Source organism: Telmatherina bonti (genome assembly GCF_933228915.1).
Source record: "Telmatherina bonti genome assembly, chromosome: 7".
NCBI classification, from domain to species: Eukaryota; Metazoa; Chordata; class Actinopteri; order Atheriniformes; family Telmatherinidae; genus Telmatherina; species Telmatherina bonti.
Genome location: NC_136625.1, coordinates 30,566,613 through 30,594,556, shown reverse-complemented (window position 1 = coordinate 30,594,556; position 27,944 = coordinate 30,566,613). Strand labels below are relative to the sequence as shown.

The window sequence follows — 27,944 nt, the reverse complement described above, 5'->3', positions numbered from 1 at the left end:
ATAATCCCAGATTATTTGTGATGTCATCACTTTGATTTGACAGCAGCGATAGTTACAGTGAAGCACAACTGGATTTTCCTTTTCTTATCAAACACTAGCAAGAATTTAGACTATGGAAACCTCACATGTATAACAAAGGACATGATTTTTTTTTTTAATATGGAAAGGGAAATATTGAATTTCCCTTTGGGGATTAATAAAGTATTTTTCATTCATTTAATTTAATTCATTTTTCATTTCATTTCATGCTGTCATATCTCTAAAGTATACTATATTTTTTTGCTTGTAAAGGGCTGTGAAATTACAAAATTCCACTGAGTTATTTTTCATTAACAAAGACACTGTTCCTGTACTGCCTGACACATCATCCAGACTTGCCTCCTGAACCCAACAACATTCTAGTCTATTGTACAGTCATTTAGCAGACGCCTTTATCCGAAGTGACTTACATCTGAAAGTGAGAAAAACACGAGCAAGTAATCAAACAATAGAGGGCATTACATCTAAGTGCTAGTCAGACTGGTGAGTCCAGTTGGACAAGGATGTTGAACAACATCATCATCATCATGAAGAACAGCCTTGTGGCTAGTTTTGCACCACCAGAAGCAATGATTGAGCTTCTGTGGTGCCTTGCATAATTTTTGACAAATCAGATGATCAGTCAGAGATAGAGAGCAGCTCGAGGTGCTACAGCAGTGTCCAGTAGGAGAGGAACAAAGTGATAAGTGAAACTTGAGTTGTGCAAATCTACTCCAATTGACACCAAAATAAAATCATAAGCTTGAAAATAATCACCATATGGGCCTTTTCTCAATACCTTTTAAAATTGATACTTTAGACATAGACTATCATGTCTTAGGTTCCCTAGTGAGTATTTACAACAGCAGGTTGGTGCATGTTGAAACATGTCACCCAATGCAATGCTGTGGTTGACTGATTTTTTAAATAATTTTTGACAGTCAAGAAGCAGCAGAGCACAGACAAGGAATGAATCTGTTAAATCCTTGTTGGTTATAACCTTTTTGTGAAATTCAGCAGAATGAGATCACAGGATAATAGCTAAGAAGCTCAATAGAGCAGAGACTAGGAATATGTCGGCTAAATCCTTAAAGGTTTTAACCTTTTTGTGAGATCTAGCTGAATGAGAACAGAGGATAGCAACCGAGAGCTGAAATAGTAATTCAGAGGAGTATAAAAAAAAAAAAAAGAAAAAAAAAAAAAAGAACCACTTACCACTAGGTTCCCTATGACCATGACCAACATAAACACCAGGATGCAGAGAGGTTGTCCAGCCACTTCCATACAGTCCCACATGGTCTCAATCCACTCGCCACACAGCACTCTGAACACGATGAGGAAGGAGTGGAAGAAGTCCTTCATGTGCCAGCGAGGCAGCTGACAGTCAAAAGAGATCTTACACACACAGTCTTGGTAGTTCTTGCCGAATAGCTGCATGCCCACAACAGCAAAGATGAAGACGATGATGGCCAACACCAGCGTCAGGTTTCCCAGGGCGCCCACAGAGTTGCCAATGATCTTGATAAGAGTGTTGAGAGTGGGCCAGGACTTCGCCAGCTTAAACACTCGTAGCTATGGTGGCATCAAAATCAAGAAGATGATTTATGAGATATCAAGTAAATACATTTTGCACTACTAAAGCTGTTTTAGACTTCTGAATTTTGAAATGATATTCAAGACATTTCTGCTTAAAAGTGCATGTTGTGGGACATATTTCTGTTTATACTGAACAAAGAGAGACTGTAAAATTCACACATAGGTTCATGTGTATACATGTTTGTTTCAGATATTTTCTCATGTCTCATCAATCAATAATTATGTTTTTTGATGGTTTATAGTAATACTGCCAAGGGACAAATACAAAAAACTACTTGAAAGAGTTAAGAAAGTCAGAGATTTCTGTTACCAGTCTGAAAGATCGCAGGACAGACAGTCCTTCTACATTAGAGAGGCCCAACTCCATCAGACTGAGGCAGACAATGATGCCATCAAAGATGTTCCAGCCCTGTTGAAAGTAGTAATAAGGGTCCATGGCAATCAACTTCAAGACCATCTCAGCTGTAAAGATCCCTGTAAACACCTAGAAAAAGATCAAAACACATAGGAAAGTGTGAAAAGTGAAAAAATAAACAATTCAATCTTCATTCATTCATTCATTTTCTAAACCGCTTCATCCAATTCAGGAAGCCGGAGCCTATCCCAGCTGCCTTTGGGCAAAAGGCAGGGTACACCCTGGACAGCTCGCCACTCCATCACCGGGCCACACAAAGACAAACAACCATTCACGCTCACACTCACTCCTAGGGGCACTTTAGAGTGACCAATTAACCTAACATGCATGTCTTTGGACGGTGGGAGGATATATATATATATATATATATATATATATATATATATATATATATATATATATATATATATATAGATGTATGTATGTATTGAGGATTCTTTGCATCCATCTCTTAATTTCCCCTAAACTCCATGACAAAATTATTAATCTTTTTGTTTACAGTTGTTTTCATAGCCCAACTACACAGTGTTCATCACTCTCAAGCGAGAGTGCATCACTGAAGAGAAATCATTAAAACTAAGACAACTAAATTATAATCATACTTTAAGTAGTTTATTGCTGTTGTGTTTTTCTAGGTGAGCCTGAAATTTTTTCATTTGCTTTGTGCATCTCTTTTAGTCCTTTACCTGTAATACATATACTAATATTTACACATCTTTATCATGACTGAAAGTATGAGGTGGATTTTGTTTTGATGGGATCGACCCAACAAAAGCATCGTCAGACTTATAGGATACAAGAAATCTCCAAATCGTTCAAATATTGATTATCATAATGTTTGGAATTACAGTATTTAATTTGGTGAATATGTATGAAAAACTCATTGTTATTTAAACAATTTGGTATGTTATTCACAAATTGTACTTTAAGGCTTGAAATATGCTTTTGAGAGAAGAGAAAGGACATGCTAGTATGACTGAAAAGGAGGCAAAGATCCCAGACAAGAAAATATTTACACTTGTTCTATTTTTAGTGCACTTCTAGACTCTGATATTAGCAGTATATAATCACTGGTGGGGTAACTTAGCTCCACCTCTTGCTAAAATATTCCCTCTCACCAAGAATAAAACACGACCTTTGACACAACCAAGAAGGCACCTATGATAAAACAAAACAAAACAGCTGCCTGCTGTAGTAACATAATCTGAACTACTTCTTGCTTCCTTCTCAAAGTATTCTCCTGAACTCATCTATCACCTGTCAGCACTTGGAATAAAGTATGTTTAATGTGGAAAACACTCAAACTCCTATCATCTGAAAGTCTCTTACCAGATTGCCCACTGAGAGCATGGTGTTGAACTCATCAGTCATGGGGTAGTGCTCCAGGGCCATGAAGAGGGTGTTCAGCACAATGCATATAGTGATACCTAGATCCAGGAAGGGATCCATCACCATGAACTTCACCCAATCCTTCAACTGCAGCCACCAGGGGTTGCAGGCCCATATTAGATACTTCTTGGCAAATGTGTACCAGCAAGGATGACATTTTTGCCGTGATTCTTCCAGCTCTGCAAAGGAAAACCAAACTATTGAGTCCCTTATATATGTATAGTCACTCCACCTTGTTTATTGCATTTTCTTCACAAAGGTTTTTGATACAACAAATGCTTAACCTTAGTGGTTTTTGTTTGTTTCAAAGTAAAGTAAAAAGGCAACATTGTGTTATATTTTAAGTAAGTAGAGAGTTAAATAAGATTAATATTATTTGTATGACTTGCATTGCAAAATGAAATGCTTTTAAGAAACATAACTGCTTTAAGAAAAAACAAGTGTAAAAACTAGCTTAATCTTATACATGTCATGTAATGTTTTTCATTTTCAATAACTTCAGAGTAGTAGTTTTAAACATGGTATTTGTGAACAGCCATATGACTTTTCAGGATAATCAGTGAGAAGAGAAGAATCAGTTTGGGAGTTAATTTTATAGAAAAGCTAAGCTAACGGTTACTCGGACAGGAGAAATGACAAGAGCTCATTTTTTTTACAGTTAAAATTAAACAATCCTAAAAACTACATGGCAACATTATCATTCAAAATGACCTTGTTGTTGTTGTGAACAACGTGTAGCTTGTTTCGGACACTATTATGTTGTGTGTTTCACTTTAAGCTAGCTTTAGCCAGCATCATTAGCTTTCTGCTATGACAGCTGGCTAATTTTCAAGGCACCCAGTAGTTAATATAAAAAAACAGTGTGAATGAGCACTCTGACTTACAACCATAATGATGATTCTACAAACTGAACTGGGAAAAAAAAGTAGATACCAGAGTGTGATACTGGTACCATGGGACACACACAGAAAACACAAGCAATACAGATGTCCACCTTTGCTCCAGATGTTCCCTACAACTGTCTGCTCGGATGCTGTGTTAAGCCACAAATAAATGATTGCATTTAAATTCTTTAAAAAATAGTCTCTTAAAACTAATGAATTATTAAATAATAAATAAATGACTGCCTCTCATAAAAACACATACTTCATATGTCAATAAAGTCAGGTGAAGGAAGAAAAAGTAAAATTGCTGTGAATGGGACATAATTTTCCAACTATTCTTTTAGTTTTCACATAGACGCACCATCCATGGCATCACTGAAGAAGCTGACAGAGCTCAGGCCTCTTTTCCTGCGGACTGAAGACGGCTCCATCACCGTCGGGGAAGGCTGGACGACAGGTTTGGGTGATGTTTCCTCTGCAGTGCTGGGCTTTTGGCAGACTGTATGTAGTATCTAACAAATTAAAAACAATAATTTTTTAACTACTGACTAAAATTAACTTATTTTTCCCATTTAAATAAAGAGATATCTATTATGAATATTTATTTTTTGAGGTAGTCCCCTCTGAAAAGCCTCCATCACTCACTGTGTCTTCTCTGACTCTCTCCATGCTGTGTGCAGGCAGGGATGTAGGGGTGAGCAGACCCATGGTAGTGACCCCATTCTGGTCTAAGGAGATCATCAGCCGACCGTTGACGTTGAGGCTGGGTGTGAAGACTTGGGAGCAGTGGCTCCTTACACTGCCCGTCCTCCTCTTCCAGGGTGTTGCAGTTGAACTGGTGCGACTTCTGAAGACATCCCCATGAACGCTGTATTCATCATCGGCAAAGTCTGCTTCTGAGTTGTTACGAACACGGAAGGAGCTGAAGATGCTGTTCTGACTTCCTCTCCTGGTGCTGAGGGGGTGAGAAGAGAGGGTGGCCAGCAGGGGGTGGGCTGGCAAAGGAGATAGAGGAGGCTGGAAAGTGACAGAAAAATTAGCTTCTAAGCCCACTACATGGTAAACATTCTAAGCTGTGTTTTTGGGGTGTTGTACTTTACCAAAACTTCATCGGCAAGATCTAATTTCTCCTCAGCAGCTTCCCCTGCTGTCTCCTCTGACAGAGTTCTGTGAGATCTTCTTCTACTGCTGCTGCGTCGCAGGCTTTCTGTCTTTATACAGAATGGAGACACCTCTGGGGAAAGAACTGAGTCTGTATCTTGTGCCTGTCTTTTGGCTGCCAACTTTAAATAAGGAAAAAAAATATATGTTGGAGAAGATTTAGGTTACTTTTGAGCTGAAAGCACAAACACAAATGTGAAGATCCTGCACCCTACCCTTTGCTCTCGTCTGAGATGCTCCATAGCCAGCTGAAATTCCCTCTCTTTCTGCCAGGCCTCTGCAATGGTTGCCTGATTCTGCTCCTCGTAGGCCATGGCCACCACTGCCAGGATCAGGTTGACCAGGTAGAAGGAGCCAAGGAAGATTACCAGCACAAAGAAAACCATGTAGGTCTTTCCTGCTGAACGCAGAGTCTGAGAAAATCCCAACATTAATCACTGAGACATCTTAAAGAAAAGATATGCCTTCCTAAATAACTCACATTTATGTGGTTATTGATGATTATCTGACAAAAAAAAAAAAAAAGCAACAGACAACAGTTTGGTCAAATCTGATACAAAAAAGTGTATATTTTTTATATTCTAAAGTTTTATATATAAAGAGATTTTGTGTTCCTTATCAAAGTTTCAGATGTAGTAGATTAAACCCCAGACAAGCAAGGCTGCATTTTACATCATTTCTGCATGATTTTATCAGTGTTTTACATCTTTGTGTTGGAATTTTAGCTCATTTTATTGCACACAACATTGCTTCAGTTTAAGATTTGTGCACATTTATGTATTAATCTCTTAAGATCCTGCTACAAAATTTTAAACAGGTTGAAATTATATTTGTTCATTAAATCATTGCAGCACCTTGACTCTTGATTTTCATCCATTCTGTTGTAGATTTGGTGCTGTGTTTGGGATCATTGTCCTGTTTTATGACCAAATTTCAGCTTTAGCTGTTAGAAACATTTATTCACATTCTTCTTCGAATGGCTGAACAATCATAAAACCCTTATTGGATGTCACAGATGTAGAATCAGCACCACAAATATCAGTTAGATCAATTCATGTTTAAATACAGTTTACAATGCTGTTAACTATTGTAAGTAAGTATGAATAACCTTTGTTTGCATTTAACATATACACACACTACCAGTCAAAAGTTAAATCCAGTGGTAAAGTGTGTCCAAACTTGTGACTGGTACTGTATATAGAACATAAAACCTAAACTGGAAGTAGTTACGATAAAATATTAAAACAGAGAGAAGTTCATATTGTGGACTGGTAATGTTGTTTAACTTTATATTAACACGTGTGAAGTAATTTTATATTTTTTGACAGTAAAACAACTCATGCTGTAAACGGTTTCTGGTGAATATGTGAAATAGCATAACTATTCTACGCACGTCAGTATGGACCACACCGAGATCAAATTCTTTTTTTAGTGCTACTCTTCTATTTTGCAGAGGTAAAATGCTACTTTTCTTGTAATATGAAGGTGGTGAATGAAGGCGAAGGTGAATAATGGTTGCATTAGAAGCATTTGGGTTGACAAAACCATGTTTATAAAAATGTTGGTGGATGAAAATGAAAATTTAAGATTAAAAAAACCACACCTGATGAAAAAGCTCTTCCCAGTAGTCTTGGGTCATGAGTCGAAATAGTGCCAGAAAAGCCCAGCCAAAGGTGTCAAAACTTGTGTAGCCATAGTTTGGATTCCTTCCTATTTTTAGGCAGTTAAACCCATCTGGACACTTCCTGCATATGAAATGAACAAGCAGAAGACAGATTATTTGACAACTGGGCTGATAAGTAAAGGTTGTGCGTGGTTCCATCTAAAGCAGTCAGGGCAGATGTCGCTGTGCAAGTAGGCAGGCTACATCACCAGAGTTTAAAACCAATATCTCCATTCAGCCCTGCAGCTTTTGACCTCAAGCAGAAGTAAAGCAAATGAGACAAAGGGTGTACAGCTATCATCACCGTTATTTCAACTGAGGGCACTTGAAATATGTTTCAGTCAAAAGCACTAAAATAAACCATAGTGAAAGGGATTACACTGAGCCAGATGGATATCAAATTGCAGTTCAAAAATTTGCGGCTGGATGCCTCCATCCTTGATCTTCATTGTCAGCACAGTGGCATTACAGAAAATATTTAAGTCCAGCAGCTGAGAACAAGCTGGATTGCCATGTCAATCTGAGTGTGGAATAATTTCATAATGGCTGGCAAACATCTGGGTGGGAAGGCACTGCTGTGAGAACAGCTGTAAATCTCACCAACCAACTAAGCAGGAATCCTGACTAATATCCAGCAGGAAGGACAGTGGAGGCTGCGTGAGGCCAGCCTTGTTAGGCTGTCCTTCTGCTACACAGCTCAACCTGTCACCGATCTGTTCACCTCTTTTAATCAATATGACAAGGACAACACGATGACTTTACACATTTAGTCTACACAACTGATTTTGTTTAATATTACAAGTACTTAGAATTGATATGCTAATACGTCAGTTTCAAGTATTTCATGTTGTATCTAAAGCATCATCTCTCCATTCTAAAAAGAATCATTAAATCCATATGATAACTTGGTAATGTCTCTATTAGTTTTGGTGAAAATAATCATTGCACCTCTAAACATTTTTATGATATTATAACTTGCAATGACATGATGACTGCATGGAAGTTGCCTTTTTTGGGGGCCTGATATGCAGCTTTAAACTGTATTGAAACAACTGGCGCAGCAAAAGGACTTTCTACAGATAGTGGAGTTTTGTTTGGGGTCTTTCGGTGTGCACTTTGGTTCTGTGTATCCATGGGTTCCCTTCAGATACAACCACCCAAGGACAAGTATGTTAAATTAACTGGTCACTCTGAATCCTCCCTAGTAGTGAGTCTGAACTGAGTGGTGTCTTGTCTCTATGTTGGCCTTATGATAGACTGGTGGCCTGTCCACAGCGTAACCTGCCTCTTTCCTGCTAGCTGCTGCGGTGCTACCAAGACACAATGCAGATCAAATGTTTTGACATGTCTAAGGCCCCGTTCACATATTTAAGGGTGTTGTGACCAGCACAAATGTTTTTTTTTTTTTGTTTGTGGCACTGATAACTAACTTTTTTGGAAAATGGTTCCAGGGTCAAGATTTCCGGTTAATCCTACTGAGCCGTTTATGTGCAGACAGGATAACTGGTATTTTTGGCTCAGATGTGTGTCACCATCTGCAAAGCTTGCCTCACAATACGCACTGTTAGCTTCTGTGTTTATGTGGCAATAGCCGCCATAGCCAAGATTGTGCTAGCGGCAGTGCTAATTTTGTTAAAAGGACTTTTTACATGGTTTCATACAAGTCACCAAATATGCTTTTCTCTTTCGTCAAATTTTTGCCTTCTTTTTGGACAATGTTGTAAACAGTGCTGGATGGATGTGATTTTTTTAAGGAGGAGCTAGTGAAACCAGAAAAAAAAGGAAAAAAATCTATGTTCATGTGGAAAAACCTAGCCAAAATCAGGAGGGGATCCCAGGTCAGACCGAGGAAATATGGGAGAGAAAATATCTCTCATATGTAGGCATCTCTGCTGGGATGGATGATCCACTGCAGTACAATGATTTATCTTTTCATTTTACCATTCTTATAGCAGTAAGAAAACATCAGATGCCTTCAGCTGATGTAGATAAATCACCAAACTCAATCTAATGACACAGCTGTTAATCTAATATTGTCTTTTAAACAGTTACAAATGTGATGTGAGACTTGCTTTGCAATTAGATGCTACTGAAAAACAAGAAAACAGTCCATCCATCCATCCATCCATCCATCCATTCATTAATCTCTGCTTTATCCAATTCAAAATCATGGCAGGGTCTGGAGTGTATCTGCGCTGTCATTGGGCAAAAGGCGGAGTACACCCTGGACAGGTCACCACACACACTCTTAACCTTACTCCAAAAAAATTTTTTTTTTTACATATTTGACATGTTTTCCATGGGTACTAATGAACATAAAATATGTTAAGTGGTTTCAAACTGCATAAAAAAAATGAATGTGACTCTTGGACTTCCTGGAAAAAAGCATTTAAAACAAAACTGTGAGGAATACATGATGTGTAAGTCTGCAAGTCAGTTTACATAACCAAAGCAACACAGTCCGCAGGAGCTCCATTAAAGCTCTTTCTGCATGTTTACATTTTTATCAGTATTATTTTTGAGGACATAACATCAATTTCCTGCTGTTTGTGTACAGGACAGCAGAGGAACATCTGTCTTTTTTTTTTCCTGGGTAGGGCTAAAGTGGTGGGTTTCCATGCTCACATCAGTAAAGGGCAAAAGTTGAAAACAGCTATACAAACAGCAATAATCCTTAATGCACAGTGGCTTTAAGATGTGAGAGGATAAGCGTTTGCCTGAATTCCACTGTAAAAAAAAAAAAAAAAGAAAGAAAAGAAAAAAGCTCGGACCTTTGAGCAAATTTATCACAAACTTGTCAACGAGGCTGAAAATATCATTTGAATATGCATAGAGGTTGTGTGCGTGTGCTCGGTTCTGCGCGCGCGCGTGTGTGTGTGCATGCATTTGTGCGCATGTGTGTCATCATAACGTATCCAAAGCTTTAATTTGGAAATCTACTCAGGGATTACTTGTTGGAATACACTCAAAAGATTAAGCATCCTCTATGTTTTACGTCCTCCATCCTGACCTGCTTAGTATCTTGCCTGTCTCAACAGCCAGCCTCAGAAAGTTCCATTTAAAATGCCACACAAGTCAAAAGGCTGCCTCAAACATCCGCCAAAGAGATGTACTAACTTCTTCATGGCTACACTTAACTATGACCCAATATCCAAGTCAAGATGTGGTGTCACTCTTAAATTAAAAAAAAAAAAAAAAAAAACATATTGGTTGGGATAAAGCAGTAATGTTAATGTAAAAAGGATATAATTTGACTAATCTTTTGTGTTGTTTCCATGCAACAAACTGCCCATTAGGCTGCAAAAAGAAAAAAAAAGTTTAATTACAAGGTAGGACAGCAGCACAGATCACATCAGTAGTCTGATCTTACTAACCTACTATTCAGAGGAGTTTAAGGACATCACTTCCTCCTCAAATGCCCTCAAATGTATCCTCTTTTCGCTCTGACTTTAGAAATTACTGGATCAGATTTTTAATTCTTGGGAGATTAAATTTCTGTGTTTGCAGAGGAGTGGCTACAGAATGAGATTACAAACCACAGGGTGGGCGCTCTCTGATGTTAAACTGTTTGGCTGACAAGCTTCTTTTCATCAATACTAATTTCTGCACTTGTCTATTGGAGGAGAGGAGAGCTATGTCAGCTTTTTTCTATTAAACAGTTGTTATATATGATGTTTTATTTAGAAGGGAAGCAGGCAGAGTACAGATGGGCAGTGGGAGGTGACAGGAGCTCTTTTGGCCCTTTGTTCCAGAAGTTAATCCCATTTATTTCTCGTACAGATAATGTTAAATACCCCCAGCTAGGGCAAGTTTATGGGTTCACTTTGTACAAAACTACTTAGAAAATAGTCAGCCAAATAAACTTAGTAACAAAAGGAGTTTCTCCAGACTTTATCCAGACAAATTCTGAACAAAAAATCTATAATCTGAGTTACCAAATAGATAAACTAATGTAACCAATAGCCTCCGAATGCAAAATATACCAACAAGTCCGGTTTGTTTTACTGCTGCAGACACACAGTTTAGTTAAACAATATAGTCAGAATATCTTTGACCATGATAGACTGGCTGGAAAAATAAATATGACTTCTCATGAAACAGCAGGGGAGGAGGGTCGACTTGCTGATCAAAGCGTGTCTGGCTATATTATGTGATGATATGTTGCCTTTCAGCTCTTTTGTATCAGTTTTTTTTTAAGCTGATGACAATTAACAACTCGATGAGCAATGAGCTTATCATCACAATAGTCTATACACAAACTTAACTTTAAAAAAACCCCAAAATGACCCCTTACATTTATTCTGTTGTTCCTGGCAGCTTGTTCATGTGTTCAACCAGCTTTTTCTGTTATTTCTGGGTCAAAGCTCAGGAAGGGCTCTGTGGAGCATGTGCTAAATGCCTGCTTGTCAGTCAGTCTGAGCCCCAATGACAATGTATATGTGCAGTTCAGCTTCCAGCGTCATTATCTACATGTGTTAGTTCAGCTGGTAAGTTCTAAATTATTCATTTTACTAACATCATCCAATCATAATCATTGTCAGCAGTGTGATGGCAGACTCCAACAGAACTGTGACATCTTCGATTTAGTTCTGGTTTTGGTTCTCTCCTTATTGCTTTAGAAACTGACCTCATCGTGTTTGCTTCCATTAGACAAATCAGACGTTCAAGTCTTTTTGTTGGATATGTTTTGTGCTGTAGTTGACCTCCATCTTTGTGGACCACATACTGGTTTGGAGGGATTTTTAATTGTATTTCCGAGTTTGTAAGAATCCTGAAAATTATTTTGCAAAATACTACTGGATGGATTTTCATGATTTTTTTCTGACATTGGGTCGTCTTCTAACTTAGATTCCATAAAATTTTGGGAGTGATACGGATCACCATCTGGATCCAGGAATTTTTTTTAAGGATTCTTTATCATTGCAAGGCCAAGCCGTTTTCAGTACACTTGCATGTCACTGTACAAAAAATAGTCAGGAGTACAGGAGTAGTTTTAACAGGTTTTACATGATATCAAAGATCTGGACATCCAGTAAAATTCTGGCTACTACCATCCAGAACAGAGAAAAGGAGGGGATCTTTGGAATTTACATCACTGCAAGAGAAAAAAAATTAGGATTTAACTTGCAACAAACGCCACAATATAGCAAAGACCATGTGGATCCATGATGAATGAATCTAATAGTGTACAATACATGTAAATGAATGTAGGTTGTAGCAGGGTGGAGATCACAATATGGGTGCAAATGAGCTGCTTGGCGGAGGTCTGAGGGCAATCTGAGTGCTCTTCTGGTTTAAAATGTAAATGGCTGGCATTTACATTACATTAAAATGTAAATGACTTTTAATTACAACAAAGGTGATGCAAAATGGGGACTGGATCCAGCTCACACCACTTGAACTGAGCAATCAGAGTGAGCTGAGTTTTCCACCCCTACCTATCAGTAAATAGCACACAGCAAGCTGTTTCATGGGCTTTGGGGACTTTAGTTGGCTGGTTTCCTAATGTTCCATCCATATTCTTAACCATTTAGTCCAATTAAGGGTCGCAGGGAAGCTGGAGTCTTTCCCAGCCATCACTGGGGGACGGGTCACCAGTTCATCACAGGACTCTTTCTTAATGTTTCTGGTTAAAATTCACTTTTTACCAAAGAAGGTAAAACAAGAACAAAAAAAAAAACTTTTGTGTTACACTTTTGTCTTGTTAACAAATTCTCTATGCAAACAAATCCACAAATATCTAACACTGAACCGTTGAAAATAAGGCAAAAAAACCCAAAAAACAACCCACATCTGTACCACTCTTCTGCATGTGCTTAATTTCATCAGTTTTTGTTTGCTATCATCCATTAACTTGTATTATTAATAAGAGCAACTAATGGAGGTTGAAGCTGCTGGATTTCAAATTTACACAGATGGGTATTTAGTTCTCTGTAACCCCTTGAACTGGGCCTGGCAGCGGCAGAGTCATCCTGTTGTGCTTGTTTCAAAAGCATTTGGATTTACAGGATTATTCATTTCGTGGTCTGAGTAGCAATATTTGGGATGGTTTCACACTGTGCCTTTGATTAGGAGCAAAGACTGTCACTCCGCAGACAAAAACCACCCATGGCTTTAAATTAATATCCAAACTTATTTGGAGCAGCAAATGCATTTGGTTTATTTTCAATCATTTCCACCCAGCAAGAGAAAAGCAGCTTGATCTAATGATATAGCTTAAAATAATCAAAATGAGTGTCTCTAAACAATAAACAAATATCCTTCTGAAGGGACCTGGTTGACACTAGCTAACCTAATCATGCCATAAAGCTTTTGCGATTGATGAAATCTCCAAAGACCCCTCTCTCCAGCTGGCAACTCAGCATTTCTGAGTAAAGAGTTCCAGTGGAGCCAGAGTGATTATCCTCACCACATGTTGTCTTGTGTGCAGCCTCTCTCATGCTACAGCCAGATCACTTCTCTATACGTTATGCCTCTAATTCTCACACTACAGGAGGTAATGTGGTTTTTCATATACTGTTTGAATATTTTTGACTCAGTATGGTGATCAACTTTCATATCCTATTGTTCTGTTGACATGGGTCGGGATCAAAGGCCATTAAATGGTAAACATTTTGACATTGTGTAATAGCCTGCAGATGATTAACAAGCAGGCAGGACGGTAAAAATTCACTTACCCTGCATCATTTCCATATCCACATATTAAGGCATCCTTTGATCCTTCAACTTTGTAAAAATTGTCTAACAAAAGAGAAACAACATATTAAAGTTTAATCTCATTGAATAATACGGATGTGATCAAATAAAGAGCTGTATATTTTAATCTGACCTTCACTGTTGAGAAAATCCTCAGGAGAGCTCCAAGTTCTGTTGTTACAGATGAAGGATGTGTTGGGGCTGTAAGAGGAGTTGATGCAGTGCTCAAGGCTGCGGATGCACTTTTGTCGCAGGAGCCCCATGAAAAGCTGCAGGCCAATAAGGGCGAACACGCTCAGACAGAAGACGGTCAGGATCATCACATCCGCCAGCTTCTTCACAGACTGGATCAGAGCGCCAACAATGGTCTTCAGACCTTAAAGGAGGGAGAAAAGGCTCGTGACTACTTATGCAATTCCAGTTTTGTTTTAGAAACAAAGAAATGACCCAGCGGCTGTTTTTACCTGGAATAACTGAGATGGTTTTCAACGCCCGCAGTACTCTGAAGGTTCTCAATGCAGAGACGTTTCCAAGATCAACAAACTCTGTGACATAGCTGGGATGGACATAAAGAACAAGGAGATGTTTCCAGGACATCGCATAATTTATTACAGAGTTTGGGAATTTAGTAATAATGTAGCTGTCTTCCTATATATACATATATATATACATATATATATCAGCAATCAGATCAATCAGATCCAAACAGAAAATGCTCCTTTTTGGTTTACATTGTGCTATAACTCAACTTTTGGACAAAGGCAGATGTTTTACACACACATACACACACACACACACACACACACTCACACACACACACACACACACACACACACACACACACATATATATATATATATATATAAAAGCAGTGTTTTTAATACCTTAGTATGGCATGAGCTACAAATTAGCTCACTAACCATAATGAAATAAAAACAAATGAATCATGACAGGTAATGGCAGCTTACAGTGTGTCCATATCCATTAAAGTGATTTTGTCTCACTGTTTTCAAACAAAGCAAATGTTCCATCAGGATGATTGGTCTCAGACAGGCCATCTTTCTAATCTGCCACCTGCATTGCTGTTACAGGGTCATTTCACACAGATCTGTAACCTTTGTGAAAGGCTTACAGCTTGTGGTTACTCAAATCACTCGTCTGTCCTCTCTGGTCCAGCAGTACAAACTCTACAATTCAAACAATAATACAAAATAAATATAGAAATAAAATAAAAATTCAGAAAGTCAAGGGGATCATTATATCTATAAAGCTTCCCTTGGCAGAGAAAATTTGCTCAGCAGAACACAGCATCCAGACCATCATTCTGCTTGCCTAAATGCTGGACAAGACAAAAAAAAAAAATCACTGAGCAAATCTGGTTGATCATGGAGATATGGACGTCACTGCAAAAATCTTTCAAATAAGTTTGAAAGTTTCTAAGAACACATCTCAATACAGCAAATGACTGGACAGACAGATTATCAATAATGGCACTGCTACTCACGCCATGACAATGACGATAAAATCCAGCCAGTTCCACGGGTCTCTCAAGAATGTGAACGGCACTATGCAGAATCCTCTGGCGAATATCTTTATTACTGACTCGAAAGTGTAAATGCCTGTGAATGTGTACCTGCAAAATATCAATGAAGCATTTTCCAGCATTAGAAGTGAATGTAATATTCTACAGTAGGTAATCTTTTTTATTTTAAATGAATCATAAAAGTGACAATGAGGACTGATGTGCACATTGTGTGCAAGATGAGTTATGAGTGATGCCTGTTGCTGATTGTATGATAGAAATTAAGCTATTTGCAGGCTGATCCTAAATCTGAAGTCTGTTTTTACATTACTGCAAAACTCAATGTAAGATGCACTAATTTTGCTAACCCACTTTTTGAACAGTGTTTTCATGTTCATATGCATGTCTTAAGATTTCACATCTAAGTAGAAGCATATACCTTAAGAAGCCAGTTAACATAATTTCTTCTTGTTTTTAAGCCGAGTCATGACTGACTTGCAGATATGCAACCCTGTGCACAAAAAGGCTGCGAAGCTGCCTAAAATGCTAACAAAATTAAGATTAAAAAAACATTGCAGATTTGCAAATCATTTGAACCCTGTTTCTTTTCTGAAGCTGCACAGTTTCTAACTTTGTTATCTTTGTGTAGAGTTTTTTCTTTTGTCCAGACCAAAAACAATTCATTAACAGGTGATTATTAGTCAACTAGAACCTTGGACCTTAACGGTGTCACAGTGGTGTGATAGATGCCACATCAAGTTGGAGCAAGAAGGCCTCAGACGCATATGGGGTTGGACATTTCTTACTGGAGTTTGCACATTTTCACTTTGCGATCATGGTCGCCAACCTTCCTTTTCCTACATCCCAAATGAATCTTGGTTACAATACTGAACCCCAGTTTGGCAACATGATCCTTTTTATATGAGCTGCTTTGGATAAAAGTGTCATTTAAATTAATGTAATAATAATAATAATAATAATAATAATAATAATAATAATAATAATAATAATAATAATAATAATAATAATAATAATAATAATAATAATAATAATAATACACTTTTCATGCATTATCATCAACTGATTATGGGGTAAAAAATATTGCATAACAATACCTTATTTTTCTACCTACATTTTTTACCAGAAAGTGAAATATTTAACTTAAAAGTACTGAAAGCAAAATAGCAGGTGCCTCTGTGTGAACAGACACAATGTCACATGCTTTAAAAAAATAAAAACAAAGCCTGTGACCCACTGATGATGAACAGCTTTCCATTCCACACCACATACTTCCTGCCACATGCAAATGTGATGTTCTGGATGCCGTGAACGTCACATGCATCGTTTACTTTACTTACATGTCTATTACTTCTTCAGTTGTCACTGATGAAGCAACAAATCCCAGCAAACTCTTCATTAGAATACATGAAGTTTACACAATGGTTTAAAAACAGACGTGGTGCAGCTACTTACTCCAGGTATTTGGTCCATGTTGGAGGATCAGACATGGCCATGAAGAAGCAGTTGGTCAGTATAGTGAACATTATGAAGTAGCTAAACAATGTGGAAAGGGTTAAGGAAGATCCGCTGAATCAGTTTACAGTGAAAAAGTTGACAATCTATCCTAATAAAGCAAACAATGTCTGTAATAATACAATAAAATAACCTATTAGAACCATAAACTCTACTCATTTTGTTGTAAACATTTTCTTGTTAGATATCAATATTTTAATCTAAACATAAAGGACATCAAAAGGAAAAAAAGTAGAAATCACTACTATTATCTTCTTATTTATATTTATTCTCTAAGATTAATACAGGGACATAAGGCGATTTAAATGGAAATGATCATTCAAAAGAGTTGTTTTTAGAAATGGGACACTGGACAAATCCAGTATTCCACCAATGGGGTGGAAACTGGTTTATATGAAATTAGCCAGTATTACATGCAAGTTTTTATGTTTATAAAACTCATCTAAAACTATTTTATACAACAAAATGAAAAACACATGTTCATACACAAAAAGCTTTATAATCCATCAATCAACTAATTCATGGCTGGACAATCAAAAAGGATATGCATGGACTAAAACTTTAATGGCAATCGATCTGATGAAGTGAAATGGACTAAATATGTAAAGTGCAGATGTGGCACTGAATCTGAAGATGGCCTTCCCTTTGTTAAGTACTATAAAAGTCTGCAAAGAAAACAAAAACAAACAGATTAGTGGATGGAGGGAAAAAGGTCACATTTCCAGTTATTATTCTTCACTTTGTACACATCTCCGACGTCTCGGTTACATAAAGGCCCCGTTTTTTCAGCCCCGCAGAGAAACTCAACGGCAGCTGTTCAGCTGTTTTCTTTACCGAGCAGGGATGAATATATCTGCAGTGTTGAGTCAATCTTTCAGTCTACCATCTGTGGTAACTTTCACTTCTAGGGCAGCTAGTGAAGCCAGTTGAGATAATGGAGGCAACTCCAAAGCAGGCTGAATGTTTCCCCAACAGATGTGGCATTTATTTAAATTTTTTTTTCTTCATCTTTTGATAATCCTCCCATCCAGCAGCGCATCACATGCCAAAACAAAGGCTGCCATGCCCTTTTTTCATCCTTCCATTAATGGGCGGCAGCCGGATCTACCAGCTCTGCAAAACTTCATAATCTCATTTCTGCACTGAGAGTACAGGGCAGAAGTTGCAATGCTCATGTCATCCAAACAACCAATTGGTACGTTCAATGAACATCAGCTGATTAGGAGACGTAATATCCATGTAATGCTCACAAGCTCATAGGGAAGTTTATTTAAAAGGAATGGGAGGGGAGAGAGAATAGTGCAGTTAAATATGTCACATCTCACAGCATTTTAATGGTGCAATTTTTGAATGAAACGTGTAAACTAAAAATACATAAATGCACATAACTAGTTTCAAACATAATTAAAATAGTAAAAAAAAAAAAAAAAAATACAAAGCTATAAATGACATAATTCAGAAAACTCTGCTGAATTACTTTTAAAACTATTTATTTTAGTCATTTGACCTGTTTGACCGATTAAGCCCACATCACTGAAAAGCAGTGTTTTAGCTCACTAATTTCAACACTGACACACACGTCTGACGTCATTTCCATCAGCAGCGTGAGTGCATGTGATGAGGGATAATAGGAGAGTCCATCAGGTTTATGTGAGCACTGTCAGGCTGCAGAGAATATGACGCATGAAGTCTAAAATGTACTAAGTATGTTCAAGAAAGACGGGTCTGTTGGTAGAAAAGCTTTGCAATGTTAAATAAAATATTAAACATGCACTGTCATGTTAAGCTGGTAGAGTTTCAAGGATATGAAAAAAAATCAACTCCATTTCATGAAAAAAAAGCAGAAATTGTGAGAAGGTAGGATTTATCTGTATGGGCTTTGTGTAGGAATTCATAATACATGTGTTGTAAGTCATACTCAATCCAAACTGTATTTTAATTTATAGGTCAGTCTTTTGTTTTTATTTTTATCCAAAACTTTAAAAACCAAGGACTGACAGTTAAAAAGTGAAGAAGGTGTTAAACAATGTTGAATTGGGTCTTGAAATTGCTTCTTTAGCCTGGTAGTGCATGATCTAATGCCACTGTCCACGCTCTCCTACTACCTTATAAATGCTTCTGAGCATAAAATAGTTACATAACTTCATTTTTGTGACCGTTCCATGCGAAACAGGGACTCAACATGTCACATATTGTAAAACCAAACATACTTCTGGAACCGTGAAAATGTCTAAATGTCATTTTACTACTTTAACAGTGCATTGTATGATTCTACAGCCCAGAAATTGCAGTGATTTGACACTGTTGAAGGCTTTGCTGTTAAACTGCTGTTTCAGGCTGTCAGTAAATATAGTTATTCACTTCTTGGTCTTTCTGTGACTTTTATCTTTCAACAGGACTGTTTTGAAGTTCTGCACTTGTATTATATGCTTGTTTAAACCACAAACTATTATTTAAACCCAGTCTGCTGACAACTCAAATACACCGCCTCTGCAAAGGTATGTGGATGGACTTATTTACGGCCAGCTTGAGCAAGAAAAATTGTAACTAAGTTAAACTGGTTTCAATTATCAATGAGTAGGTGTTATGTTAAAAGAGACAAGAGGTCAAATCTGTGCATTAACTGTTGTTTGCAAAGTTTCATACAGTCTAATTTCAATTTGGCAAAATATCATAGTTGCAGATTTAGTTGTAGATTTAGTTGATAAAATAACTGTAAGCTTAACAAGAATCCTCATCATTTGTGGCTCTGATTGCCAGGACAGATGCAGTGACCTTCTTGTAAATTTCCTTTCATTAATTTTTAAGATGTGAAGTAAATGATTTTTGATGAGAAAGAAAAGAAAAACACAAATGCACTCACCCTCTGGTTCTTGTAGTAAAATGGATCAATGTCGTCCAGCGGCACCCCAACAAGTTCTGCAGGGATGTCGCCAAAGATGCGCGGCAGCTGCTTGCCTGCCTCCAGGTCGGCCCTGGGTTTGGGAGGATCTGCGTTCCTCTGAGTTTCATGGCTATCCTTTGGGCTCTTGGCCTGCTCCTCCGCAATCCGCCGCTCCAGGGCAGCCAAGGATTCACGAGTGAACCGCCGCAAGCCATCAGGACCTGTTGGTAACAGCATGGCTGCCATCTTTTCATCCTGATTGTCCTGTACTAGAATTTACTTACAGCTGCAGGAAGGGTGAGAGACAGATGGATAAAAAGGTGAGAAAATGATTGAAAATAAGTGAAAAGTTCAACAAATACACTTTGATGACTTCTGTTGCTGCGCTAACCAGCTCACCTTCTAACATTTTTTTATATTAGTAATTGAAACAATAGTTTTAAAGTGTGAGATTCCAAATCCCCCAAATTTATCAGTATTGAGTGAGAACAGGAAGTAGCCTACAGCAGAGAATACGTAGCACCTATACATTACTGCACATACATTACCACCTATCGCTCCATCTTTTCTGTTGGTTTCAGTTCATCGGAAACTACTTTGTCTTTACAACCAAAACATACATAAAGAATAAATGAAAGGAAATAAAAAGATAAGAAAAAGGCACAAAGACTTTCACCAAGGAGTCTTGGGTTTGTTTATCAGAGCTCTATAGCTAAAAACAGACCACTGGTGGGTTTAAGCAGCACAATACTTTTTTTTAGTCTAGCTCAGTGATTCTAAATATGAGCAACAGATGGTTGTAAAAAATGGATAACTAAAAACAAACCATTCAAAAAAAACATTAAAGTATCCAAGTATTAAAGCAAATATCTCACATGTGGGAATCTTTTATCTGATTATAAATTTGTGACTTAGAAATGGTGAGAACCACTGGAATAAGAAAAGGATCTGGTTTGTGTTCAGATACATTTTTTTAACATTATCAAGTACATCTTAAAAAGCATCACTTTGTATTATCCCTTTGTTGCTGGCGAGACCGTCTCCACCCCTACAAGAAATTAAAGGAAAAAAATCTGAGTTTAAAGCTGCTGAACTTTTCTCACTCTTACAGTCCTAATCCAAGCTAGAAAGAATCCAACTTTAGTCTAAGAAAGAAAAAGAAAAACTAATGTCCAATTTATCAAAAACAAGCATCAGAATGATTCGTTTACACAAACACTGACTTTCGTCAACACTATCACAGATATGGTTCTGTGTAAATATATAGTTTAAATAATGACCTTGTTGTTGATGGTCAGATTCAGACACTGTTTAAGATAATAATAATCATAATAATGAAAAGAAAATGAGTCATGAAGAAAAATGAAGAAACAAACTTGCAAAAAAACAAAAAAAAAAAACAACAAAAGCCCACATGGCAAGAAAAGTGTCTGATAAAAAAACAAAAAACAAAAAACACACATCTTCATCACCTGGAGACGTTCTTCTTCATCAAACATTGTGTTACATGTTAGTCTTGCTACACGCTTAAGTTGGAAAGCTGCAGCTTCTTTTGTTTTTGTTTTTTTAACTAAGAACTTGATTAGAGTCCAAAGTTCCTTTCTGCTGAACATTTCTGATCTTTACTCAGTCCCAAACACCTAGAACGCTTTCAAATCAAGGCAACGAGTCATTCTCTCTGCAGCTGCATCTGATGCAATATCTTATCAACTTTATAAAGTATCTTCATGCAAAATATGTATTGAACACACTGCTGTGTAAATGCAGAAACTGTGATCATTTCATGGCATGTTGACACCATCGAAAAACTGCTATTTTACAAGATACTTGCATTTATTCAGCAGACACATAACTTCTCCTGGTTTGTTTTGTATTTAAACAACGTTATGTGAAATTTACTGATTATTTATGGGCGAGAAAAACAAAAGATGAGCTAATAGATCATGCAAATACTATTGAATGAAAGAAATGGTCATTAGATGTGATCAAACCCAGATTCTGTATTTATGGATGAGAGCAGCAGACATTGTGATCAGTTCTTGTTTTCCTCACTTCTTCCACAATGTTCCACAGTCTGTAAAGCTGCATTCATCTTAATCTTGAGATTATAAAAAAAAACTGTAACCAGTTTTTAATAACTTCCTTTTGTATGAGCCAGAATTTCTTTCAGTTTAATGACGACAATACTGAAGTCATCGTTTTTGGAACCATGAAAGAAAGATTAAAAGTCATCTCTCAGCTTTAAACAATGGTGTGAAAAACCCAACAACCAAGCCAGAGATCTGGTCGTAGCCCTGGACCCATACCTGAATTTCAGCATCTTAAAAAGAGAGTTATGAAGTCACCTTTCATCACTTAGAGAACATATCGAGGATTAGAGGATGGATGTCTCAGCAGGCGTTAGAAAAATGTGTCCATCTTTAGCAGACTAGACCACTGTAACACTGTCCCAACAGGTCTCCATTAAAAGTCCATCAGACAGCTGCAGGTAGTCCAGAACGCTGCCGCTCGAGTCCTCACTGAGACCAAGAAACTGGATCATACAACGCTAGTCCTCAGATCTGTACACTGGTTTCCTGTCTGTCAGTTTATAAAGCTGCTGTTTGTTTATTAAGCACTGGATGGTTTATGGCTAAAATACATTGAGGATCTTCTGGTTTATGATGAACCAACCATCAGGAAAATCCCTCAGGTTATCAGGGTCAAGTCTACTTTCTGTTCTCAGAGCCAGAACTAAACATGGAGGCAGCGTTCAGTTTCTATGCTCCTCACATGTGGAACAAACTCCCAGAAACTTGCAGGTCTGCTGAAACGATGCTTTAAATGGAACTGATATTTATTTCATTTTATTTTTCCCTAGTTTAGCTTTTTCTGTCTTCAATGAATTTATTTTCTTTCCTTTGAAAGTTTGTCTGTAATATAGACTCTAATGCCTCCTCTGCACCTGCTGTGATGCTTTTAATGTTTTATGCAAAGCTAGTTGAATTGTTTTGTACATCAAATAAACTTGCTTTGCCTTAAATGACTTTTTCTGTGCTGGAAATATCTGGATCCAGTTGCAACAGACAAAAACAAATCGAAATTCTGATGGGTGAACTCCACAGATACAGCATTAGGACAGCTGCAGGTCAGGAGAAGGTAGTATTAATATAGCTTGAGCAGCTTACAGTCCTCATGTGTATGTTTAAAATCTTAAATCCAAAAGGAGCGCATCTGCTTTGCTGTTATTTACAAACTCTATTTCAGAGGACTAAGCATTAAGACAGGTTGCGTGTCATCTTCCCTCACACCAAACTCTCAATCTAATCTAAATGAAGACAAAACTAAATGGTTTTCCACCACCAGAGTTTCACTTCCCCGTTTGATCCATAGACTTAAATCCTTCCAAAAAAGGAAAGCTTTTTTTCAAAAAGAGGATTACATAATTTTGTTTTCCTTGCAGCAGGAAACTGTCATTGTGTCATTTTTAGATCAACTAACCTTCGAGTCTTCAATCTCTCCCTGTCCTGAAATGCATTGATCCCTTCACACACTCCAACAGACGCTAGTGAGCTGCTTTCCCTTGATCCCTTGATCGAGTCATCTTGCTCAATCAAACCAGGTTCAAAGCAATGATTCCATGATGGCTCCAGGTGTGATGAAGTAAAAACCCAGTATTCCCTTTATATTAAGGGTTCAGTATTCCCTTTATACTAAGGGTTATACATGTACAGAACAGTAAGGAGCTGTGACAGTGAACTAATCTGTGGAATACTAAAGAAAAAAAAGGGAGGGGAGTAATTAATCTACATTTAAATGCACTGAGACAATCTGCCAGCATGCACAGGCTCGTTTTGCATGCCAGCTTACTTGAGGGAGGAAATGGTTGTAAAGTATTACATTCAACAGAGGGAGGGGTGGGAGGGGAGGGGGCATATTTTAGTTGAATGAGATTTAATTCCCATAACAGCCAGATGTGAAATGGTCATCAGCACTGCAAATAATTAAGATAATTAGATTGAAAGCGGAGCAGTCATGGACTGCACACGCATGCATGGCCACACACAATGTGAGCAGCTCTGCATGACGACTGCTTTAAATGATCCAAACTAAAAACTAAAAAACATGCGTCACTGTGACGATGTTTGATCACATTACCATACAGACAATGATATCATGACTTGTTTAAAACTTTTTTCCTAATCTTCAACTGCAGAGGATTATTGATGTGTGTTAAAAGAAGGTGATCAGCCGCATTCACAGGACTGACAGAATGATTTCGTCGATGTATAAACGCAACGTTTATCATAAATACAGTGGATCTTGTCATTGGTTTTGGAACTAAAGTTTAACACGGTCGTTAGTTCATTTTAAGCTTGAATGATGGACTTTTTTTTATACAAATGAACATCTGTTGCGGGTGAGCCCCTGCCAAGCGAGTTCTCACGATACTGATTAGTTCTGTCAGGTCCAGGTAAATCTCACAGCATTTTGGAGAATATCAGGATTTCACACCTGAACAGGTAGAGATGTGCTGCACATCAGCAAGCCGTGAAAGGTTTTGCTTTTGCTGGAAAGATTGTAATTTTGGTAATTGGCAAATTCAACAAAATCCATCCATCCATCTATTTTCTCTGCTGCTTTTTCCAAATCAGGGTTGTGGGAGAGCTGGATGAAGAGTCTTCCCTGGACAGGTCACCAGTCTATTGCAGGCCACAGCAACTAAATGTATGACTGAAAAATGACGACAGAGGTACCAAAAATAAGGGTTGACACGAGGACAAACTTTGTAATCACTGAGTAGTGGCGTTTTTTTTCCTGATCAAAAGCTGAGGCTTAAAGTTCTGGAAGCGATGTTGCTTCTTTTTACTGTGTATTTAAACGTTACACACACTTTACACTGATGCTAAGTAATAATGAGAATTTACCTCAGACTTCTCAGTAAGCATTATCGCTCCTCTTATGCTCCTCCTCTCTTAGTACAATGTCATCATTCCTGCCGTCACTTTATTCTGTCATCATCACAAGCATTCATTCTTTTGCACTATTTGTATATTTTTTCAGTTTGTGTTGTGCTGCTTTATTCTTACAATGTGTGCCTTTATCTTTACCTGCTGCTGTAACACTGTGAATTTCTCCTGCAGGGGAAAGGATTATCTTATCTTATCTTATCTTATCTTATCTTATCTTATCTTATCTTATCTTAACTTTAGGAGCTTTAAACTGAATTAAAAATACCTGACAAGTTATAAAAGAACAATGACCAAACTTTTCAACCTTAAAAACGAACTTTTTGCACCATATTCTGTCTCTTCTGGCTTATAGCATCAAATGTAAGGAACTGTAGATCTTTTTTTTTTTTTTTTTTTTTTTTTAAGTATTAGTGAAAGAGAGTTAAATGTCTCTCGTTCTGTAAGAAATTAACTAAAGTGAAGCATGAATTTTCCCACTAAGAACTGGTTTGTGATGGTAACTAGGTCAGCCAGTATATGTAAGCTCACTTATTTCCATGGCTTGATACTAAATTCTTAGAGACAATAAAAACATGTCTAAGAAAATGTAACTAAGTGAGTAAATTTAAGGTGGGACTTACAGATTAGTGAAGCTGTCCTGATTGTTTTGCTCTTTGACAAAAGCACATGCATCACTTCTCAAATAGATAAAAGGAAACATCTTTAAGATACTAATTTTAAGTTTATTTAACAACACTGTAACTAAGAAGCGATAAGAGAAATCCCATCACGGCACTCCTCTAGCTCGACAATAAGAGGAGTGCTTTCTTAAGCTGAAAACCAGACCACTCTGAGAGCTCATCTCTAATTTACCCTGGCAGAATGCATCTGGCCCCCATCCAACTCAAACAATTTCCACTCAGTCTTAAGCGAGCGTGCCAGTTACAACATTTATCCAACATGGGGCCAGCTTTGATATCCAGCTGTTCAGACGACCACCGCTGTAAACAAACAAGATGGCTGCCGCAGACAGCTGCTCTGATTGGCAGCGTTTCTATCGAAACGACGTGGATTGTCTTGACCTCATCATGCAAACCGGAGGCCTAAATTACCCATCATGCCATTTCCACACCAGCAGTTCGGCCATTAACCTGAGGTATTCTGCATGGGACGAGGCAGATATTAACTATTTTCTGTTTTGTTTTGTTTTTTCTTTTTCTTTTTGCAATCTTCAGACACTGCATAACTCCCAGCTTAAGACAGAAAATCTGCCAGTTTTATCTATTTATATTATATAAAAGCAAGAAGAAAAAACAGCTTCCAAGATGATCATATATGTAATTAGGTCAGTTTATCTATAAGCAAATACTCCACATGTCTAATTTTATAAGCGATTACTGGCTCATAAAGAGTTCTGTGTCTTTATTATGTTGCCAGCTTAACCATAACAATCAATGTTAGTATTAACTGGACAGTAAACAAGGTGTTTGCTTTTTGGAAACAAAGTAGCTCCCACTGATTCTGCTGTTTGTACCTCATCACATTTCATTCTACACTACTTAGAGACAACTTAGACTGTGCTCTGTGATGGACTGGCAACCTGTCCAGGGTGTACCCTGTCTCTCACCAAATGACTGCTGGGATAGGCTCCAGCTTCCTCGCAACTCTTAACTGGAACAAGCAGTTTGAGAAAATGAATGAATAAATTAACTTTAATTACAGTCATTTCAAGTTTTATCCAAGCATTATGCCTTTCTTAGGGATTCCCTGCTTTGCTCCAGCAAACATCATTAAAATAGATGACTTAGCAATCAAGTTCGGCAGTCGCCTCATAAGCCACCCATTTATCCCCCATTTTTCAGAGTGAAAAACATGCACCAAGCGCTTTACATCAGAAAATATGTGCATCAAGGCAACTTACAGCTACATTTTAGAACAAAGGTTGCAACATTTGCTGGAGGTCAAAGTGTGCATGTATTCTTTCTACTGGGACGTGTTCCATGTCTGCCGTCCTCGTCCAGCCTCACACTGTGATCCTAGGTGCATGGGCTGAACTGATGACCTACTTCTTTTCGGCACAAACCTTTCAGTGCAATTGCTGCAAATAGCTCAAATACATAGTTTATAGAAGATAAAAACCTACAAAATAACATGCTGGTAAAGTTATTACAGTTACTGAGACAATGGACTGATGGAAAATCACATTTATCATCTCAGTGGTCTCTCATGCAGTTATAAAGAATTTACCTGTGATATTTTGGTACAGTTTGTGTTGTGTGGCATTTTTCATATTTCACTGCAATGGCAGCCAGTTAACAGAAAAGCTGAAGTAAAATGCCATGACAGTAAATTATGAAGATGGGTATTTGGTATTCTTTCAGGTTACAAATTAAATGCAAAACTGCCTTTTTACACATTACAATTTGACACTGTGGAAAAAAACATATTTCCCTTAAAGGCATTGAAAATGAAAAGCAATAGAAAAAATGGAAAAAAGGCACAGAAAAATTAGGCTTTCTGTGCAACCATAATATTAATCCTCACAGAGGCTGATACTTACATATGAAACTCTGAGATTAACAGCATTTTCCAGAGTTAAATTGTTTTGGTTTCAGGAGAAGGAACAGCCAAACCCTTCGTGCAAAATCCATGTCTTCACATCAAGGTTTACTTCGCTTCGTGGTGAACTCAAACTCCAAACAAGAGACGGGTGTGACCAGAATCCAAAGTTTCAGCAGGGAAAAAAATAGTTCTCTACGCAGATAAAAGCGGTCTCATCACCCTGTGTTGGACATTTTTAAAGCTGCCACAGGTGCGATGAACAACTTGTCCTGGTTCCGGCCAGTCATGAGGCTCTTCTGTACTCATCCCACAGTGGAAAAGTCCCGAGGCGCGGAGCGTGGAAAGGATGCTGCTCTGTCTTCAGCAGTGCGCAGCGGCGGAAGAGGCGCACCTCGATTTGCCCTTGAGCAAGAGAGCACGAGGGAGGGAGGATGCAGCTGGACCACAGAGGATTACTGCTCCCGTGGGCGCCTCGGGCCACGCTCACCAAGCCAGAGGGATAAAGTCCGGCTGAGCAAGAGAGGTGGCACAAGTGGAGCCATCACCAAGTTGAGTTGAAGTTTAAATGTAGCTGAGCAGAAAAGACTCGATGCTTTACTGACCACAATAGGCTTTTATATAATCTCATCTAATCCAATCATTAAACGGTGCTTTTCAGTAAAACAAGAAGGATAGGCCGATAGCCGCATG

General features: G+C 37.9%; 1 protein-coding gene across 1 annotated transcript in view; it reads right to left on the bottom strand.

Annotated features, from left to right (window-relative positions):
- The window catches only part of LOC306758747 (sodium channel protein type 2 subunit alpha-like), a gene marked incomplete at both ends in the record, with an annotated part of 37,163 nt that extends 17,156 nt beyond the window's left edge, over window positions 1-20,007 (bottom strand). The window contains 15 exons of the mRNA XM_079244126.1: window positions 1,234-1,590; window positions 1,925-2,098; window positions 3,359-3,597; window positions 4,664-4,793; window positions 4,948-5,319; window positions 5,403-5,585; window positions 5,679-5,876; window positions 7,067-7,208; window positions 13,804-13,867; window positions 13,956-14,198; window positions 14,287-14,378; window positions 15,327-15,455; window positions 16,818-16,931; window positions 17,424-17,542; window positions 19,741-20,007. Of these exons, the coding sequence (XP_079100252.1) occupies window positions 1,234-1,590; window positions 1,925-2,098; window positions 3,359-3,597; window positions 4,664-4,793; window positions 4,948-5,319; window positions 5,403-5,585; window positions 5,679-5,876; window positions 7,067-7,208; window positions 13,804-13,867; window positions 13,956-14,198; window positions 14,287-14,378; window positions 15,327-15,455; window positions 16,818-16,931; window positions 17,424-17,542; window positions 19,741-20,007 (2,823 nt within the window). The remainder of the gene's footprint in view (window positions 1-1,233; window positions 1,591-1,924; window positions 2,099-3,358; window positions 3,598-4,663; window positions 4,794-4,947; window positions 5,320-5,402; window positions 5,586-5,678; window positions 5,877-7,066; window positions 7,209-13,803; window positions 13,868-13,955; window positions 14,199-14,286; window positions 14,379-15,326; window positions 15,456-16,817; window positions 16,932-17,423; window positions 17,543-19,740) is intronic.
- Between the last annotated feature and the right edge of the window lie 7,937 nt (window positions 20,008-27,944).